Raw genomic sequence first — 20,392 nt, 5'->3', positions numbered from 1 at the left:
TTTTCCCATCAGTTCCACCAATGCTAATTTTGCATACTAAATAGTATGGATAATATGTAAATTAGGATTCAGCCATAGCCTCAACAGAACACTGGGATGTGGGGTGCATTATGGTCTGTCCTATTATTTCTCAAGGCAAAAGGCCCAAAGGGTTGTTAATTCATCATGGATTTAAAACGGGATATAAATGGATGAGGAAATAATGCCATTTACTTAAGAGCAATTGTCTAGAAATCATTAACTTTGGCTCAATTAATTAAAGCTTTTTACTCATCTTCCCCAAATACTCCACAGAGGGAAAGAAAATATTAACAGAGCGAGAGAAACCGTTGGTTATGCATAAAAGGCTTCATCACACAGATAATAAAAGAGTAATTTAATTCTCGCTCTGTATATGCTAAACACCAGAATCATTATGCTGAAAACCCAATTTAAAATCATCTCATCAGAACTTCTAAAGTTCATTGAGCACATCTGAGCACAAGAGAGATATCAAGAATAGGATAAAATAAAGTGAAAATAAAGTTCAGTTCTTTCCATAAAAACAATGTGTTTTTTTATATTACTCTCAATGAAATCCATAGTGCAAATTACAAGATTTGGCTTGAGCACAAAGAAACCACTCACTTGGAATATATCACATCTGAAATATAATGAAATATAATCTGTTTACAGGTTTATGGGGTTATGGAAATCTTGACGACGAGTTGTTGCCTGCACTCCAACTTACCCACAATTTCTCACACCGAGCATGAAATGTCGCATACATAAAATATAGTTCTCCAACTCCACGTGTTGTTATCCTTGAATTCAAGCCATCATTATTAGAAAGTGATACTGATGAGTTTGTTTATTACTGTTTAAATCATGTTTATATTTTTATTATTGGTGTTCCACTCGAGGAATAAAGGTGGGGTATAAAACAGCAGTGCACACTCAGGCGTCTGACATTTTAGGGAGCCCTTTAAGAGTCATAAAGATGCCGGAGAGATGGATGAGAGAAGAGAAAGAGTGCAAAGCCAGACCATCAGTGGAATAAAGAGAAGGGAGCAGTGGAAATGTGGTGGAAAGTGAATTAGAGAAAGATTATATGGAAAGGGAAGAATATAACCTCTTTCTTGACCCTTACAAAAATGCACCAAAATAACAGCAGTCTGCTCTAAAATACCATTGTTACTACAGTTATTGCTTTTGGAATAAAAACTGTTGTTACTTGGTATTAGACACCAGCCAAAATATTCTAAAAGGTTATTTTGCCAGTTAAAGATGATCCTCTGATAGTATCATGTTGTCACAAAGTGATTTTTTGTTAGGAACTTTACGATTTTTGCATTGTGAAATTGTCATGACAGTTAAGCACATTTCCCCCAAATTTTCATTACTATAATGCAGACTTTAATTATTATAATTTATTTATTTTGCATGCTCCCTATAAGATTTTCATTATTGTTATAAAAATACTTTAAATTGCAATACCTATATCTACTATAAAATAAGAATTGTTGTAAAAGCATGCTTGTCAAAATGCAAAAAAACATCCAAAAATGTGTTGTAATACAAAATAAAAATTGTGCCTTTTAAAATAACATTTATAATATAGTGAAATATTACATATTTAGACTTTTTTTTACAGTGTGTGACATTGTGAGATTCACCCATTAATATTTAATAAATATGTTTGACCAGCTTTGTCTAATTTATGCAAAATTTGCAATATGTCCTATTTTATATTCTTGATTTTTAGGTAAAATATGATTTGATGAGATTCACCCATTAATACTTGATGAATATGTTTGACCAGCTGTAGGTGCATTGTTTTCATGGTTGACAAAAAATAAAACATTATAATTGTGAGGCAAAATGTGCTTAATTGTCATGAAAATAATGCTGCAATGCAGAAACTCTAAAAACAGACTTAATTTTTTTTTATCCAAATAGACATTTTTGTATTTTTTTAGATTTGTGATTTTCAGGTTAAGTATGATTTGCATTTTGTGAGCTTCACCCAACTGTGGTATTTGATTTGAATGGATCCCGTGTGCGTTATATCATGAACAGCCTGGGTGAGAGTGGGAAAAAAAAAGATTTACGAATGGATGGGTGAACAGGCAAAAAACAAGCGTAAGGAGTCTCTGGTGAGAAGCCGAGTGTGTTTTATACAGCAGGTGTGTAGAAGACCTCTCCACTGGTCAGTCGGCGCATCTGGGTGAAAACGCAAAAAAGCGTAAGGAGTCTCTGGTGAGAAGCCGAGTGTGTTTTATACAGCAGGTGTGTAGAAGACCTCTCCACTGGTCAGTCGGCGCATCAGCTCTTTCCATAGAAGCTCTCTCTCCATCTGCACTCCTTTCATAATGCCGCGGTTCTCCTGTGCCCGACGGGACAAATACGGAATCACCTCGTTCACCGGACCATAAGGAACATACTTGTACACAGGGAATCCGGCCTGAGCTGGAGATATGAGCAGACAAGAAAAAAAAAAATTTTTTTTTTACTGTTTTACTGCATTTCTTTGGTCATGTATCCATTTGATTGACATGCATTTTATAACTGTACTCTTGGTAATACTGTACATCTTGTACTATCGTATAAACTTCACTATTTTGGTAATACTTTATCTTATCTTACACTATTATATATAGCTATATTATGGTAATTATATATAGCATGGTGTTCCAAATATATAACTTAAATATTACAACATATAAAAACTATATATATAAAATGCATGTAAATTTCATAAAATATTTTTATGAAGGTTCATATATATATATATACACACATACATGTTTGTGTGTGTGTGTGTGTGATTTTTGTTATATTTTTATTTTTTTCTAATATTATAATTTTAATGTGTCTAGCATATGTGTAATTTTAATGTGTATAAATCAACCATCGAAATAAAAAATTGCTTGTAATTTCTTGACAACTACTGCAGTTTATAACAGGATTTTTTTCTTAAAATAAAACATTAGCTGAATTAAAATATATATTTAAAGAATTATGTGTATATATATATATATATATATATATATATAGAGAGAGAGAGAGAGAGAGCGAGAGAGAGAGAAAGAGAGAGAGAGAGAGAAAGAAAGAGAGAGAGAGAGAGTTTTATTTCACCTAGTTCACAAGGCAACATTTCTCATTTCATCTTGATATACTACAGCAACTAAAAATTTAACTGAAATAAAAATAAGAAAACCTACATAAACATGACACTAAAAAAATACTAATAAAATAATAAAAGTACTAATAAAAATACAAAGTAAAACACATCAAAATTACTAAAATTAAACTCTAAAACAATAAATAAAATCTAAAAATAGAAAAACTACAACAGTACCTCAGCAATACTAAAACAAGAGATAATGATATCCAAATAGGTTTATAATTAATAAAAGTTATTATAAAATTTTACTGTAATTTCACTAATGTGACTTTATAAACACTGCTAGCATATATGTGTGTGTGTGTGTGTGTGTGTGTGTTTGTGTTCACCTAACGGAAAGCTGATTTGGTCGCACATTCCCAGGAGCTGGCCGAAGTACACCTTCTTATCTGTGGGTGCCAGACCCATTTCATTCATCCTGTTAGAGCATAAACACACAGAGCGCCGTCACAGAAAGTGAAAAATGAGAGAGGCCCCTTTGGCAAGGTCATTTAATACCGGATACATTCTGGCGATTGCTCACTCAAAGTTTTACACCCTCTTATCGGTTACAGCCATTACACGCACGAACAAGACACATTCTGAGACACTTAAGGTGATATTAAGTGTGAATGATGTAAAAGGAGGGTAACTAGTGTGGACCTCCATATGAATCAAGCCCTGCCGACACTCTTTGACATTGTGACAGAGAATGTTAATGACAGCGGTCACTGGCACACCTTTGTCAAACGAGGTTACACCCCTAAGGAGTGATTACAAAAAAATTAATGAATTGTTATGAATGAAATGTTAATTTACACAAATTAATTAACTCCCAGAGGGATCTAAATGATCCTGGTGATGCAGGGAAGGACCTGATCACTCTAAATGTGAATGTGAGTTTTTCTTGCTTAACATCTCTTCACTTTATGTCCAAATGTTGATTGTGTGACTTTTCCAATGCATTATATGTATATCGTTTATTGATCTATCATCTACACTACCGTTCAAAAGTTTGTGATTTTTTAAAATAAATGTTTATTCGGGAAAAATGCATTAAATTGATCAAAAGTGACGGTAAAGTATTTTTCTATTTCAATAAATTATTCATCAAAGAATCCTGAAAAAAATGATCAAATTTTCACAAAAATATTTGATTTTTTTAACATTGATAATAATAACATATGTTTCTTGAGCAGCAAATCAGCATATTAGAATGATTTCTGAAGGATCATGTGACACTGAAGACTGGAGTAATGGCTGCTAAAATATAAAAAAAGTAAATTACATTTTTAAAATATATTAAAATAGAAAACAGTTATTTTGAATTATAATAATATTTCACAATATTACCCTTTTTACTTTTATTAAATAAATGCGGCCTTAGTAATCATAAGATACTTCTTATAGTAACATTAAAAAACATTTCAAACCCCACTTTTAAACGCAATTGTACGCTCATTGCAGACTTTAAGTCTTAAAACATCAAAATCCATCATTAAAGTATTAGTACATTTAAAAAATGATAATCTATAATGATAATGATAAAGCGTGTACTTAAGAACTTTTAGTGTACTTAAAAGTTAGTGCGCACTGGAGATGATCGCTTATGAAATATGAGAGATTTGATAAAATAAGGACAATCAAGATAATTATCACATATTTTGAGACATTTCCAATCAAAACTGTGCAAAAAAAATATTATGCAATGCGTATTTGGGATACATACAAATCTAGTTGTGAAATTAGCTGTGGTGAGATTCAGCCATTTTATTCTAAAAAAAAATTTAAAATCTAATTTCAACCACCATCATTTCCACCAAAAAATGAATGGATATTTAAGTTGTGGTGGAAATTACATTTGTTTATGATGGTTCATATACTGTATATATAAGAGAAAATCAGTCTTACCTTCTGAGTGTATGTTTAACAGTGTCTATATTGTGTGATGCCACCATGACATTTGCTTTCTTATTCTGTTCGATCTCCTCCAGCACGTAATCCAGACACCTGAAAGACACCAGCTGCTCATAAATCATCCTGCTTTTGGTCCGCACTTTCAGCCAACATGACTGTTGACCGCCAAATACAAAAGCTTTTGAAAAGATCTGATTTATTTTGAAAGCTGTCAGAATGTGCCTTAATCATAAGAGGCTTACCTATGGTGAGATAAGCCAAGACTCTAGATAAATCTCTCCTGCCTGTGAAACATTCTGTCAGCACAGAGACCGTCTGAATGAAGCACAGTTCAGGGGAAGTATGATGTTCTGATAAGGACCTACTGTATATGTGACAAGTATCTTAGGACTGCTGATCTGGACTCAGAAACTACTTGTCATCCTGCTCCTTAAAGAGAGGCAAAGTGAATGACTGTAAAAGTCATGTAAACTCAAAGGTCAAAATTATTTCTGGTGAGAGTTTAAGAGTCAGGAGCCAAAGACTGATGGGTAATGATGTCATTATATGGATAAGACTGACCTCATGAATATTAAATCGGCTCACGATGACTGTGCTTTTCTAGACCGTCCAGTCATGTTACGTAATTACATAATTACATGTCCAGTCAATTACGTAACATAACTGGACATGGCATAAAAATTATTAGAATTTTTTTTAAATTAGACCAAACAAGCATTCAAATATTTAAACAGCAAAAAAAAAAAATAAGATGAAAGTCATAATTAACTGACATAATTTAACATTTTAACTTCTATTCTTCAGCAATTGTCAAGAACCAGGCTTCCTATAGTATGTGACAAGTATCTTAGGACTGCTGATCTGGACTCAGAAACTACTTGTCATCCTGCTCCTTAAAGAGAGGCAAAGTGAACCTGACCCCAGACTTCCCCTTCCTGATAATTCTCTGTTCCAGAACAGCATGTTGCCCACCTAGATGGTTTCAGTAAACTCAGAATGGCAAAAAAAAATAAATAAATAAAAGAATAAGACCAAACAAGCTTTAAAATAGTTAAATGGCTAAAAAAAGAAAATAAATAAAGATGAATGACATAATAAACAAACATAATTAAAATAACATTTTAATTTGTATTCTTCAAAAAATTTCATTTTTGCAGAATAACTTATATATATATAAATAAAATAAAATAAAATAAAAAATAAAATACAAATCTATAATGAATATACATTTCTCTACTTAATCCAACGTCTAAAAAAATACATTTAAAAATCCTAATCCAGTAGTCAAAAAATGACTGCAAAAGTTACATAAACGCATTGGTTGAGTTATGGTAAGAATTTAAGAATCAGAAGCCAAAGACTGGTGGGTAATGATGTCATTATTTGGATAAGACTGAGCTAATGAATATTAAATCAGCTCACGGTGACTGTGCTTTTCCAGACTGTCCAGTCATGTTAGTTCATATTGGTTAATATTCATGAGCCAAAATTGTTCTATGCTGTCTTGCCATTGAAATATCAAGCCAGCACTGTTTGCTTATACATAATCTAATATTAATCCAGAGATACAGTACTATATATATAGTACTATATATCAAACAAATGTAATATTATAAAACAATTACACATAACACACGTGCTTTTCCAGACTGTCCAGTCATGTTAGTTCATATTGGTTAATATTCATGAGCCAAAATTGTTCTATGCTGTCTTGCCATTGAAATATCAAGCCAGCACTGTTTGCTTATACATAATCTAATATTAATCCAGAGATACAGTACTATATATAGTACTATATATCAAACAAATGTAATATTATAAAACAATTACACATAACACATATAAAATAAACTAATAAAAAATCCTAAAGGTATAGCAAAATAAAGCCTATATCTGAAATTTGGTTTTAATGGGAGATAAGAAACGATATCAGACGATGGGGATGTGAGCTGAAAAGTGGTCCATGGCCACACTGCATTAGACTCTATTGAAATCAGCTGTGAGGGTTAGTGGAGTCTCGTGTGTGTTTTTTGCGAGTAGCTCTATTTGTTTTGCGTGGGTGAGTGACCGTTAATGGAGCTGCTGCCCAAGAAGAACTGTCAGATGAGTCACTTATGAGGCTCCATTTCAGTTCAGATGCTGCTTAGAAAGTAGCAGCCTTTGTAGACAACAAGGCCGCACACTAGGTTTTGGAACAGACTTCAAGCGTGAAATTTGCAAGGAAGAATTTGGAACATTTTTTGCCTGTGGTACATTCTGTTAGTGGATTCATAGTCGGGGTTGATGGGGTCGTCGTATCCAATCTCCGCAGCTCGGCTTCTCTCCTGGTACATGTAAGCCCCCCTTACCAACTTGGCACCGAAACACCAGCCCTCTCTTCTTGATAGCTCCACATCCATGGACACATTATCAAATGCCTCCTGTGCACAGAGGATTCATTACATTGCTACAGATAACCTGATTTTGTATGAATTTGATATATCATGTAAACAAACATTTGCAATGCAGACCTCTCTCAGAAACCAAATGGCAAAAATTGGTTATTCATAAATTGTCATGGTATTGAAATTAATGCTGTGGGGACTTGTTTAATATGTAAAGAGGATAGACAACATTAAAGGAATAGTTCATTCTAAAATGAAAATTTGCATCCGAGATGTAGATGAATTAGTTTCTTCATCAGAACAGATTTGAAAGAATTTAGCGTTACATCTCTTGCTCACCAATGGATCCTTTTCAGTGAATGGGTGCCGTCAGAATGAGAGACCAAACAGCTGATAAAAACATCACAATAATCCACAAGTAATCCACATGACTCCAATCCATCAAAAAGCTAAAAAAAGCTGCATATTTATAATAAATGCATCAATAAGAAGTTTTTAAATAATTGCTTCCAGCTAAAATACAAGTCCTCTATCCATAATGTGGATTTCTCCACTGAAGAGGTTGTCTCGTATGAATCGGGAGAGAAATATACAGTATCAAGCACTATATACAAGTGTCTAAAACTGTTCTAAACAAACATGTTTGTGGATTTTGATGTGAGAGGACAACAGGGGATGTACTTCACTGGAGGAAGCATTATTATGGATTATGGAGTCATATTTTGATGGTTAAAATGTCTTAATGTTGGATTTACTTCTTGCAAACACGCTTTTCACTTTACAAGACATTAACTGATGATGTCTTGTGATTGTGATGTTTTTATCAGCTGTCTGGACTCTCATTCTGACGGCACCCATTCACTGCAGAGGATCCATTGGTGAGCAAATGATGTAATGCTAAATTTCCTTAAATCTCTTCCAATGAAAAAACATACGCAACTACATCTTGTATGGTCTAAGGGTGAGTAAACATTAATCAAATTTACATTTTTGGGTGTTATCTACTGTATTTTCTGGAAAATAAGTAGCAACGGGTTAAAAATGCATTGTTTACAGAAAAACACAGATAAGTTGCGTCTGTGTATAAAAGCATTATTACATTCAGAAATAATGTAAAATACCAGTAAATAAAAATCGAAATGTTTACAAAACATTGTAAACATGTATTTTAGTTTCCCTCATTCTACAACATATACAGAATAAATTGCAGAGCAGAATAGGAATGAAAAATATAAGTATAAAACAAACATGAATTATAGTGACATTATAAAACAACATTTATTATAAACCCTAGAATAATGCATTTAAAGTGAAACTGACACTACCTAGATTTGGCAAATGCGCTATACAAATATTTTTGGGCTCACGTATCTCTCTCGTCTGGCACAAATCCAAATCCTGATCGTTTTGGAATATCAGTTGCAGCACATTCTTGATAATTAAAAAGCACAAATTATATTCTGGAAAATTTGGTACATATAAATGTCTTAGCAATAGTAGCAAAAACAGCATATTTATTCATAAATGCTAAAGAAAACGGTCATGAAAAACGAATTATTACCATTTTTGGTGCAAGAATCCATGACCAACATTATAAGCAGACCCTAAAGTATATGGAGAATCAAAGTTGTCATAAGTGTGCGTGCACTGCATGGGTTTAATTGTCACCATCATCATGTTTTACATTTTTAAGATTACTTGCAATATGAAGACAGATTCCAAGCACCACGGTGCTAAATATCAGTTTTGATGCTGCATTGTCTAAATGTTATCCTGCTATTACTGTATAGCATGTTTTCTGCACAGCATCTAACTGTAGATAAATCCCAGAATATCATCATGTGATCCACATTAACACCATTCAGAGGTGTCAGACGTGTGTGTGTGTGTGTGTGCATGTGTGAGGCTCACTTTGAGGTAGCACTGATAGGTGTTGAAAACGACAGCTTTGTCTCTGTTGAAGATTCTCTTCATTTCCACAGTGAGTCTGCTGATGGCAGGTTGGAAATATGTCTGTTCGGCGTCCACCATCAGCCTGACGCCATTTTCCACCGCATGCTGTTCAGCACATGAGAAGCAGGCGGCGAGTTAAAAACACATTAATCAGCTGACTAAAAAAAGATATCACCACAGACAGCGGCATTTTAATTGATGTGGCAACCGTCATTCCTGATATAACCAAGGATTTGTCAACAAATAACCTCCGCTATTATAATGACAGTGATACAGTGGTGCTAAAAAGTATTTGGACATTTAAAAATGCTTGCATTAGATAACAAAATAACAAGCCAAGTGGCATTCATTTTAAATTGCACATGCAAAACACTTCAAAATAAAAGTAGTTTGATAGGTTTAAAGGCTAAAACAATAAATGTACTGTTCAAAATGAAAATACAAAGCATTAACTACACTACTGTTTAAAAGTTTGGGGTTGGAAAGGTTTCTTAATGTTTTTTAAAATAAAGAAGTCTCTTATGCTTAACCAGACTGCATTTATTTGATAAAAAATACAGTAAAAACAACAATAATGTGAAATATTATTATAATTTAAAATAAGTGTTTTCTATTCCAATATACTTTAAAATAGAATTTATTCCTGTGATGCAAAGCTGAATTTTCAGCATCGTTACTCCAGTCTTCAGTGTCACATGATCCTTCAGAAATCATTCTAATATGCTGATTTGCTGCTCAAGAAACATTTCTTATTATTATCAATGTTTAAACAAAGTTATGCAGCTTAATATTTTTGTGGAAACCATGGTACATTTTTTTCAGTATATTTCGATGAATGGAAAGTTCATAAGAACAGCATTTATTTGAAATAGAAACCTTTTGTAGAATTATAAATGTCTTTACTGTCGCTTTTGATAAATTTAATGCATCTTTTTTTTTTTTTTTTCAGACCAAAAACAACAACATCAACAACAAAATCTTACCCCAAACTTTTAAGGTTGGAAATTATTTTGGCATAAGTTGCATCACACCGCAACTCGCGGTAGAATGAGTGAGATCCACTAGGTCACAGTTCCAACTTGTAAAAAACTTGGATTTTTTTGGAGAACCAATTTGGAGAAAAACTGTTATATGCAATCTCTAAACTTTGTTTGATTTGGTACTTCCAGGCTGAAAAACTGGAAGCCTTGAGTCTACGGTGAGTCACACTGCTTGTACCAGCGGCCTTTCACAGTGCGACATAAACCCGATACATGTTCCTGGCATCAAGTCGACGGGGCGGAACAGCTCTCTAACCTCCACACTCTGCTGAAGGCTTACTCAAAATCAATCTCTGTTACATTCTTCATCCATGACTGTCTGTTAGACTATGACCTTCTGCCACTCCGCATGAATACCACAGGAGAAATATAAGAGGAACACAGCCAATGAACGCACCTTAGCCAAGACGTCCAGTCGCTGAAGCATCCTTTTCATCTGCCTTTCCTCTTCCTCCGTGAACTTGGACAGAAGAGGCTCCAACTCACCAGTCTGTTAAAATAACAAATAAAAAAATGGAACGAAATTCAGTATTTGAACAGAAATTCAGAATATGGGTGCATTTTCATTTGAGAAGTGAATCTTACTAATATTAATTTTCTTTTAAGTACAGTTTTATTTATTATTTTTAAACAGATGGTTTTGGATTATTGGACTGAGATCTTTTAAGTAGAGGGTACAGTTATTGTATTACATTACCTTCTCCTATTCCATTTTATTATGCAATAAGAAAGGCATTCATAGGTTGACTTCCTAAAGATTATAAACATTCGAAGAGTTTATAGCATGAGTTTGAAGAAAAACTCCCTGTCTGACCGAACAATAGAAGAAAGAGGTGTTTTGGAAACCTGATTGGAAACAATATTCATTAGAGCTGCATGTTAATTGTTATTGATCATACTTAGGGTTGGTACTGAGTTTTTGTTTTGTAACAATTAGTGATATAAACAAGTGTTACTTCAGTATTACTTGTAATAGTGTTTATTCTTATTTTGAATTAGAATTTACTTTTATATTTTCAGTTTTCGGATACGTTGTTTACGTTCAGATCAAAGCATAAACAACGTATCCGCGTACATATGTTGTTTACGTATGTGATACTCTCCAAAATGGCAAAAAAGGGTGACGCGGAGGAGACGAATTGTTCAATAAAGTCGTTATTTTTGTTTTCTTATGCCTTTAATGACAGAATTTTCATTTTTGGGTGAACTATCCCTTTAAGTTATGCAAAAAAATGAAGACAACCCCCAAAAATGAAGATTTTCTATACTTGTGATGGAAGCCTCTTGCTTCTCTTGCAGGCAAAATTCCAGACATATCTTCATAATCGAATGACCTGGGAAAAACTCAAAACTGCGAAGGGGCATTTGCTGTGTTTATAGAACCAATTAGACCATGAGAAATCGATAACCCTCTTAATTTATGCTGTGGTTAAGGTATCCATTTCTTGCTGTCTGCCTACCTGCAGGTTCGGGACAACCAGTAGATCAGATATCTTCGTTCTCTCGTCGATCAGACGGTTCCAGTCCAGCATGTCCACCATGCTTTGGGGAACAAATAAAATACAGCATTCACGTTTCAGCAGCTTGTCACAAATGATGTTTCTTAAACATCAAAAGATTTGCATGCATCATTACGGAACTGGTCGATTCTGCAGCGCAAAGTGCTCTTATACGAGTTTAGTTACTCAGGGGTTTAGTTGACTCGAGGGGGTCAAGCAGAGTAATGGAGCACCCGTGGAATAGTCCTTGAGTAGCTCTCCTCAGTTCATAAGATAACTTCATTGTCTGCCATTGATTGGAAAGATTTACAAGTCTGAGTGTCAGAACAGCTACGGGAAACTGGTGTTTCTCACCCTGATGAGTGCAGTCGTCCATCAGAGAAGCAGCTCTGAATGTTGCCTTGAGCTCCCAGTCTAGCTAGACATGTCTGCAAAGAAAACACACACGTTTCCATTCATCAGACCAAACACTACAAAAAGACCGCATGATTAAAGGGAGAGTTCACCCAAAATGAACCCATTGGATTGTTGTGTTCCAAGGAGCGCAAAGTGATACATTCTGAGGAATCAAGGGTCAATTCATGTAGTATCACTATCGTTCACCCAAAAATGACAATTTGCTGATTTCTGTTTGATCTGTGCATATTTCTCTCTTGATTCAGACAACACAACTTTTTCCCTGGAGAAAGTAATAATATAGATAGAGGACTTAGAAGCAATGGTTTGAAATTGAAAACGTCTTAATAATGGATAGGTTTATTATAAACATGCAGCTTTTTGCTTTACAAGACATTAATTGATGGACTGGAGTGGTGTGGATTACTTGTGGATTCTTGTGATGTTTTATCAGCTGTTTGGGCTATCATTCTGACGGCACCCATTCACTGCAGAGGATCCACTGGTGAGCAAGCGATGTGATGCTAAATTTCTCCAAACTGGTTCCGATGAAGAAACAAACTCATTTTGGACGGCCTAAGGGTGAGGAAATTTTCAGCAGATTTTCATTTTTGGGTGAACTACTCCTTTAAGCAAAACCCACTTCGGTTTATCTAATGGAAATAATCACGTATAAATGTCCCGTGTAAGTGTCTGCTAAAAGACTAAATTATTTATTGTCATGTTAATTACATTTTGCCATTAAAATGAATGAAGCTCATACTGTACAGACATTGCAATATAGCATCCAGTTGCTTGCTGCAGGTCAGATTTGTTACAGCCGCCTTACAGTCTATTGCAGTATTAAACGCGCTTTAGTGTTGGTTGATCTGTGCGTTTGGCCGCAGTTTGAACCCAATTCGTACCTGCAATTGCTCTAGATCCAGTTTCTGCTCCAGCACCTCCACGCCGTCTTTTCCCTGCTTGGCAGCCAGGAAACTGAAAAAGCGTCTCCATTTCACCAGCACCTCGGAGAACTGGAGCTACAGACGCCCGAGGGAAGGATGAGGAGCCGGTTTAGTTCACCAAGGTGATGGATTTTAACCCGTGTTTTCTGATGAATGAACCCTGCCTGAACCTCAGTCTTACCAGGAATTGTGGTCGCCCCAAGGCAGTCATCTTAATAGCCGAGAAACCGTCTTCAGAACTTCCACCTGAGCAGGCAGGTGATTTTCTTTTAGAGTTATTTTAGAGGTAACTGCAGCAATGGACGTGAAACTGCCTTTTTTAGGAGCAATTTTCCAGGAACGCTGAATGAATTCTATGCAGTTATACTTAGTGTTGCCGGTGCATTACAATGGGTGTTTCTCCAATAGCGCTGGCATAATGGAAAACTCGAGCTGCATGCACATTCACAAATATGAATGCTTTGAAAAGTTGGTCAGCTTCCATGCTTTCTTGGCACTCTTACACATACACTAAAAATACATGCAAATAATCTGCATAGCACACAACAAGGATTAAAGGAATCACAGGATAAAACTTTGCACCACTTTCCACGAATAGAGTACATTTTGGTGCCCCGTAATTTTTTTAAAAGAGGCATAAATCTCAGCTTGAGAGGTTTGATGGAAGCCAGAACACAATGTTACAGAAAAATCAACTTATTGCAAGGCAATGCCGTTTACTTGAGAGTAGAAGTGTTTTAAAACTTGCTCTGCATTTGAAAAAGGCATCATATATGCCATCACGACATCAAAATCTAAACACATGTTGATGTGTCATACTCTATGTTTGTATGGTCTATGAATATGAGCCATATTGAATAATGTAAACTCATATAATATGGCACAACTCTGACACTATCAAATAAATGGTATTATCTCACAATATGTGGCTTGTGTATTTAGCTAGATTTCCTGGCAAACCTGATCTTGAAGAATAGTTTGGCATACACACCTCATAACTCCTCCTTCTGGACTCTAAAATATATTACTGACATCATTTAGACCCTGTCTACAGATTAATGTGACTTAATTTTCCTTTTCTGCCTAATAACACCAGGCAAAAGGGACTGAAAATAAGCCTTTTGACCAACTTGTGTACATTTACATTTATTTGAATGTTTATCAGTGTATATTGTCCCTTTTCTTAAAATAACTAAATGCCATTCAAATTAACAAATTTTATTAACTTGGAATATGTTGTGTGTTTAAATAGTAAAAAAAGAAAAAAATAATTATTTTTAATCCAATTAATATTAATGATATTAATAAATTAAAATAATCTACCTTAATTAAAATGCTAAATAATGCTATTTATTTATTACCCTAATAACTATTGTTTCTCAGTTTCTGTTCATTAAAAAAAAAAAAAAAAGATTAAAACCAAGCAGATGAAAATTGTGCTGGATAATTTGGGACCTTCGAGTCAAAAAGTTTAAGAAACACTGTTTTAAACAATTCAGACAGACATCCAAAAAGAAATAAAAAAATAAACAGATCATATAATATTTAGTTGTTGCCAGTTAACATTATATGAAGGTCAAAAAAATTTAATTAACTTGATCTTGTTTTAAGCCCTGCTTTGTATCCTATTCGTGGAAAGTGCCCTGCTTACTTTCTATGTTTTGGTCACTGCATTTTCTAGCTCCTGGCTTTTGTTTTGCTTGTAAACTGACTCCAATTCCAAAGTTAATTACTAATCAGCTTTAATAGATGGTCTGTTACCCGAGGCTTTGATGCATTTCAGGAAAGTCTCCATGTGTTGGTCGCATTTCGCCTCATCGGCATAGAAATAAGTACGAGCGCTTGTCACGCCTTCACGACGATCGCCAAACTTCCGATGGGCTGTGAACTTCTTCTCCCGGTGGTCAGCTCCTGAAAACAATGTCCAAAAGGGAAAGTTTGACCTTTTACTTCAATATTACAAAAGAAATGGTGCACATACTCACCAGGGCTTTCTTTCTCTGATGCAGACATGCAAGATCTATCAATAAAGAGAGAGACATTGACATTTTTAATAAAACAGGGGACTAATGAAACCAACTACTTGTTCTTTAGGTCTTTTTAGAGACCTTTAGCCAACAAAATGAAGAAACAGCAGTTTCTGTAGAGAGGAATCAATAATAACTGCCGAGGCTGCTATGAAGTCACTTTACTGTGGCGCACTTCTGCTATTTGTTTCCCTTCTATATTTCAGGGTCAGCACTTAAGAGTCACACACTGACCCCCGCCTGATGTCTATGCTTATACCCGCATGCATTTAAACTCTCTGCTGTACAACACTGATGCTCAGGCCAGGCATTCAAACCAACTCAAAGGTTACACAGCCACACGGAGCAGTGATTTGTTTAGATTGAGCTCCTGTGATGTCCACATCTTTCGAACAGCACTCACACCAACGCCTCCGCTCTTCCCCATCCACCCCCAGAGCTGTGGATACGCTGCATGGGGCGGCTCAATGGAGACAATGTTTCGACGTCTGTAATGTTCCAACAGGAAGGAATGTTGAGATGTTGATGGGGTCATTAGCGGACGGACTCGAGCCCTTCCAGATTTAAAGTGCTCAGTTAGTACCTCAGCCTGCAGCTAAACAAAACAGAGTTATACATGCAACATATGAGAATCTTACTCCCAAATCTCTCCATTGTTTGCAAGAGAAAATCTGAAGTGATGGGTCTATGTATCTAGATATAGCAACTGAATATAAATGCAAAAGAAAAGAGATATATTTGCAATGAAAAACATTAGATTTTACCAGAAAGTTACAGGGTAAAAAAGGATGCATAAAGAAAAAAATATTTAGCCCCTTTTCATTGTTTGCTAGGGAAATTTTTATGTAATATCTCTTATTATTAACATTAAAGACAAATATAAATTCAAAAGAAAATAGATTTTCTAGGCCTGTATCTTGATTATCTCTATACATCGATAACAATTTTTTTTTTACTTCAAAGTCAAAGAAAAAATGCATAAAGAAAATGTTTTGCATGTGAACCTTTCTGCTCTAATTGTCAAAAAATATATATTCTCTGATGTAATTACCTTTACGCTGTTTTTAATAAAACGCAAACGCTGTTTGCAGTTATATATTCACACTCCTAATACATACTGTATTAGGACGTATTATGAATGAATTGAATTAACATCAATAATACAAATACAAAAAACAATGAATAATAGATATTATGAATTAACATTTTTCTTTAATATATACATGCATGTGTTTGTATTTATATATACATAATAAATATACACAGTACACACTCATATATTATGTAAACAAAAACTCTTATTTTGGATGCGATTAATCGCGATTAATCGTTTGACAGCACTAGTTTTGTTTCAAGCACAGAGGAATTGTGGAATTGTCTTGGGCAGACAGCTGAATGTTATATAGCAGACAATTCATAAAATCAATACATGCAAGTCAATTACAGAGGACCGATGGTTGTTATTATAATAATGGCTGTCTGCACCAAACCAAGACTTAACAATAACAGCTTTTTCATACAAAATGATACATGGCAGGTACGGTGTCTCGGAACTCACGGAATGATCAGCCCTGGGTTCCTGCATATTAGATGGCAGCCTACTCAAATGCCACATCCTCCAGCATTCTCCCTCTATCACACCCTTGATAATGCAGAAAAGCCAAGCTGAGCACTCTATTCTGTATAATAGCCCCGAAACAGCCAATAGCATATCAACTCTTTGTTTACATCTGTGACAGCAGATCAAATCTCAGTCTATTTCTGTAGGCTCTCCACATGAGCACAAATCACAGCATGGCCATTAACCTCTAGGCCCTCTACCGAAAAGCAGTTAGTGTGACGCAAAGCAGGTCTTAAAAGACTAATTCAGGCCGAAAGATTTTGGAATCGTTCTGCCAAGCTAGGAGGATCTAAAAGGGAGAAAGTTTTCAAAACGCTTAAGGATTCAACTAAACTAATTGCACAAAACAGCAGGTTGATATTAAGGAGAGCAAAAGCTCTTAATTAGCTGCTTTAAATTAAGCAAATTAAGCACTATAGCTCTATGGAGCAAAATAATTGCGCTCATTTATATTCTGTTCTTATACTTGGTGTGATCTATATCACTGATTTATTTATTTTGCTCTTAATTGGTCAGGTCTGGCTAATGTATTCTGCAAATACATGCCTGCAGACTAGTTAAATGTTCAGCTGAATGTAAAATGTACCTATCGATAGATAGATAGATAGACAGATAGATAGATTATATCTATCTATCTATCTATCTATCTATCATAAAATAAAATAATGTTAAGCTGAATGTCTTGAGCAACATTCTCCTATGTAGATGACAGACTTTGCATTTTGTTAAATTGCACACAAATCTTACCAGTCACCTTGGTACCTATGATCGATTGAAGCAGCGGTAAACATGGTAGTTTATGAATGTAAGGAGCAGAACTACAGTCTAAAAAATGCTGTGTTAAATACAACCCAGTGCTGGGTAAAATAGGGACAAACCCAGCAATTGGGCTGTTTTGACCCAGCGGTTGGGTTAAATGTTTAACCCAACCTTCTGGGTAGTAACCCAACCGCTGGGTCAAAACAGCCCAATTGCTGGGTTTGTCCCTATTTTACCCAGCACTGGGTTGTATTTAACCCAGCATTTTTTAGAGTGTACAAGAGAGCACTTACTCCATCTCTTTCCTCTCAGCCTCTTCCTGTGAGAGATCCTCTTCTACACTATAATCCAGCACAGCCCCGACTCCATACGCTTGGTTCTTCTGCACTACAGGCCTGATGGACTGATGGTCCTCTCCTGCCACAAACTGACCGTAGAATGTCATCTTCATAAACTGCTCAAACATATTCTGTCCCAACAACTTTCTGCTGAGGTTCATTATCTGTATGAGACAGAGAGAGTGTTGTCAAGGCATGCACATATATTACAGTATCATCTGAAGTCATCTTGAGCTGAGAGCCCTATATTCTTTTAGGTATGCACTCAATGCATACTACACTCTAAAAAATGCTGGGTTAAATACAACCCAGTGCTGGGTACAATAGGGACAAACCCAGCAATTGGGCTGTTTTGACCCAGCGGTTGGGTTAAATGTTTAACCCAAACTTGTGGGTAGTAACCCAACCGCTGGGTCAAAACAAACCAATTTCTGGGTTTGTCCCTATTTTACCCAGCACTGGGTTGTATTTAACCCAGCATTTTTTAGAGTGTAATATTTAAATGACTAAACTGTTTCCCCATAAACACTACTTGTTATTTAATGCAATGCCATGCATACGTATTTAAGTGTGGCTTACTGTAGGTGCCTTGCAGTTTGGGGCCACTGTGTATACTGTATATGGGACTAGAGACCATGTCAATCGGAACACAGTTCATTCATGGAACTCTCTTCTAACGAGCTGGTGATTTGAATCAAGTGTGTTGAACAAGGACATGCAAAATATACAGAGCTGGGGGTCATGAGGACCAAGATTAAGAAACGCTGTTGTAAATGTTGCCTAAAGGTCAAAGAGACTTACATAAGTCTGAGGTACATTCTGTCCTTGCCAGTACACTCTAAAAAATGCTGGGTTAAATATAACCCAGCGCTGGGTTATATTTAACCCAGCATTTTTTTAGAGTGTATAATCTTGGCTCTAGTAACTACACACTAACCACATGACTGCTCCCTGGCAAGATGCCATTCCTGCTAATCATCTGGGACAATGCCACAGGAGTAATTCCAGACAGGAACATGGTCTTTCATATACAGTACAGTACTAGAACAGGATGCCTCTCCTTTTTGGTTAATATAACTATATAAGCATTAAATACATTACATACCTCTTTATTCTTATCAACCAGGATGTCATAGGAGCACAGTTTGAAAACCACCAAGCTTCTAAGCAACTCAAGAGTGTCTTTGCTCTTGTAGGCTTCTTTGGTCTGTTCAAAGTCAATGGAGATCTTGTTACTGTACGATACATGCTCTCTGCTGTCCACGGACTCGTCTTCTGTGTTTGTTTTGGTTGGATGTAACGCTTGCACACTCCGATGACGGCGTGTGGAGATCACCAAACTCCTGTCAAGAGTCGCGCGCCCAAAGGCAGGGAGAGTTTTGCGGAGAGACATCAGTTCAAGACTTCTGTACAGACAGCAGATACAAAGCAATCTCCTGCACCCTGTCCTTAAGTACATTATATTTAACGCTACCTGTGGGGTCCCGCCCATATTCAAATCTGGGCTAAAGGATTGGCCCAAATCCAGTGACGTTTCTGTTTACCAACATATACGCGCATGTGCTGCCATAAAAGGGATGCTGTTGCATAAACGTTCCGTGACGTAAACATTACAGTTTTATAATTCCGAGATGGTACATACATGTACAAATTAGTTTAGTTTAACTTTCAGGTTACACACGCAACGTGTGGGTTTCGATATTGCAGGAAAAAACTATTCACCGAGGATTTTATTTAAAATATCCTGTTGTTGCTCTCTTTGTCGTTTAGTTTGAGAATGTTTAGTTTTGCTCTTGCTGCTGTGTTTGTGACGTAAACGTTTGTTGTGCATGTTTTATGAAGTTAACAGAGGGGGGAGCCGTTGCATTGTTAAAGTAATTCACTTTACAAGACTGGGGGGAAAAAAAACTACTTAGCTAAGCTGACAAAATTTATGGAGATGTCCAAAAGTTATTCATAAACGAAATAAAATAACATTTTGTTTACTTATTCAGACTGCAAAAGTTTAGGTCCGGGTTAGCCTGTATTATAATTTACAAAAATGATATTAATAAACCATATTAATCATAAATCATCATAAATGAGGGGAAGAATCTGTAAAGGGGATGGATCAATCTTAATGTACAGTAACTATGCAAAAATGCATGCATTTGTTTAGCTATTTGTGAAAATGACCACATAAATAATATGAAACAGGTCAAAAACCAACTTAAAAAAGGTCAATCTGGCATGTTGACGGCTTTTAAATAAAAATCTTAGCTGTAAAAATATTTGTTCTGTGTGACTTAAATCCAATATTACCACATGCACATATGTAGTAAGCCTATAACCCACTAGTATTTATATATAGACCGGGACGTTTTAAC

The 20,392-nt window shown here is 35.5% G+C and overlaps 1 protein-coding gene across 1 annotated transcript; it reads right to left on the bottom strand.

Annotated features, from left to right (window-relative positions):
• Positions 1 to 1,638: 1,638 nt before the first annotated feature.
• On the bottom strand, positions 1,639 to 19,524 carry prodhb (proline dehydrogenase (oxidase) 1b). Its single transcript, XM_016541794.1, has 15 exons — positions 19,132 to 19,524; positions 17,982 to 18,190; positions 15,267 to 15,301; positions 15,043 to 15,192; positions 13,463 to 13,527; positions 13,240 to 13,356; positions 12,293 to 12,366; positions 11,900 to 11,981; positions 10,837 to 10,929; positions 9,358 to 9,504; positions 7,307 to 7,482; positions 5,057 to 5,155; positions 3,496 to 3,584; positions 2,306 to 2,448; positions 1,639 to 2,202 (listed from the first exon to the last, which is right to left on the bottom strand). Exons 1-15 carry the CDS (start codon positions 19,516 to 19,518, stop codon positions 2,155 to 2,157), a joined length of 1,914 nt encoding a protein of 637 aa, XP_016397280.1. The 5' UTR covers positions 19,519 to 19,524; the 3' UTR covers positions 1,639 to 2,154.
• Positions 19,525 to 20,392: the final 868 nt, after the last annotated feature.

Source organism: Sinocyclocheilus rhinocerous, unplaced genomic scaffold, assembly GCF_001515625.1.
Source record: "Sinocyclocheilus rhinocerous isolate Xijiao unplaced genomic scaffold, SAMN03320098_v1.1 scaffold163, whole genome shotgun sequence".
In the NCBI taxonomy this organism is placed as follows: domain Eukaryota; kingdom Metazoa; phylum Chordata; class Actinopteri; order Cypriniformes; family Cyprinidae; genus Sinocyclocheilus; species Sinocyclocheilus rhinocerous.
The sequence above is the reverse complement of the archived record's forward strand: the minus strand, read 5'-3'. Positions and strand labels throughout refer to the sequence as shown.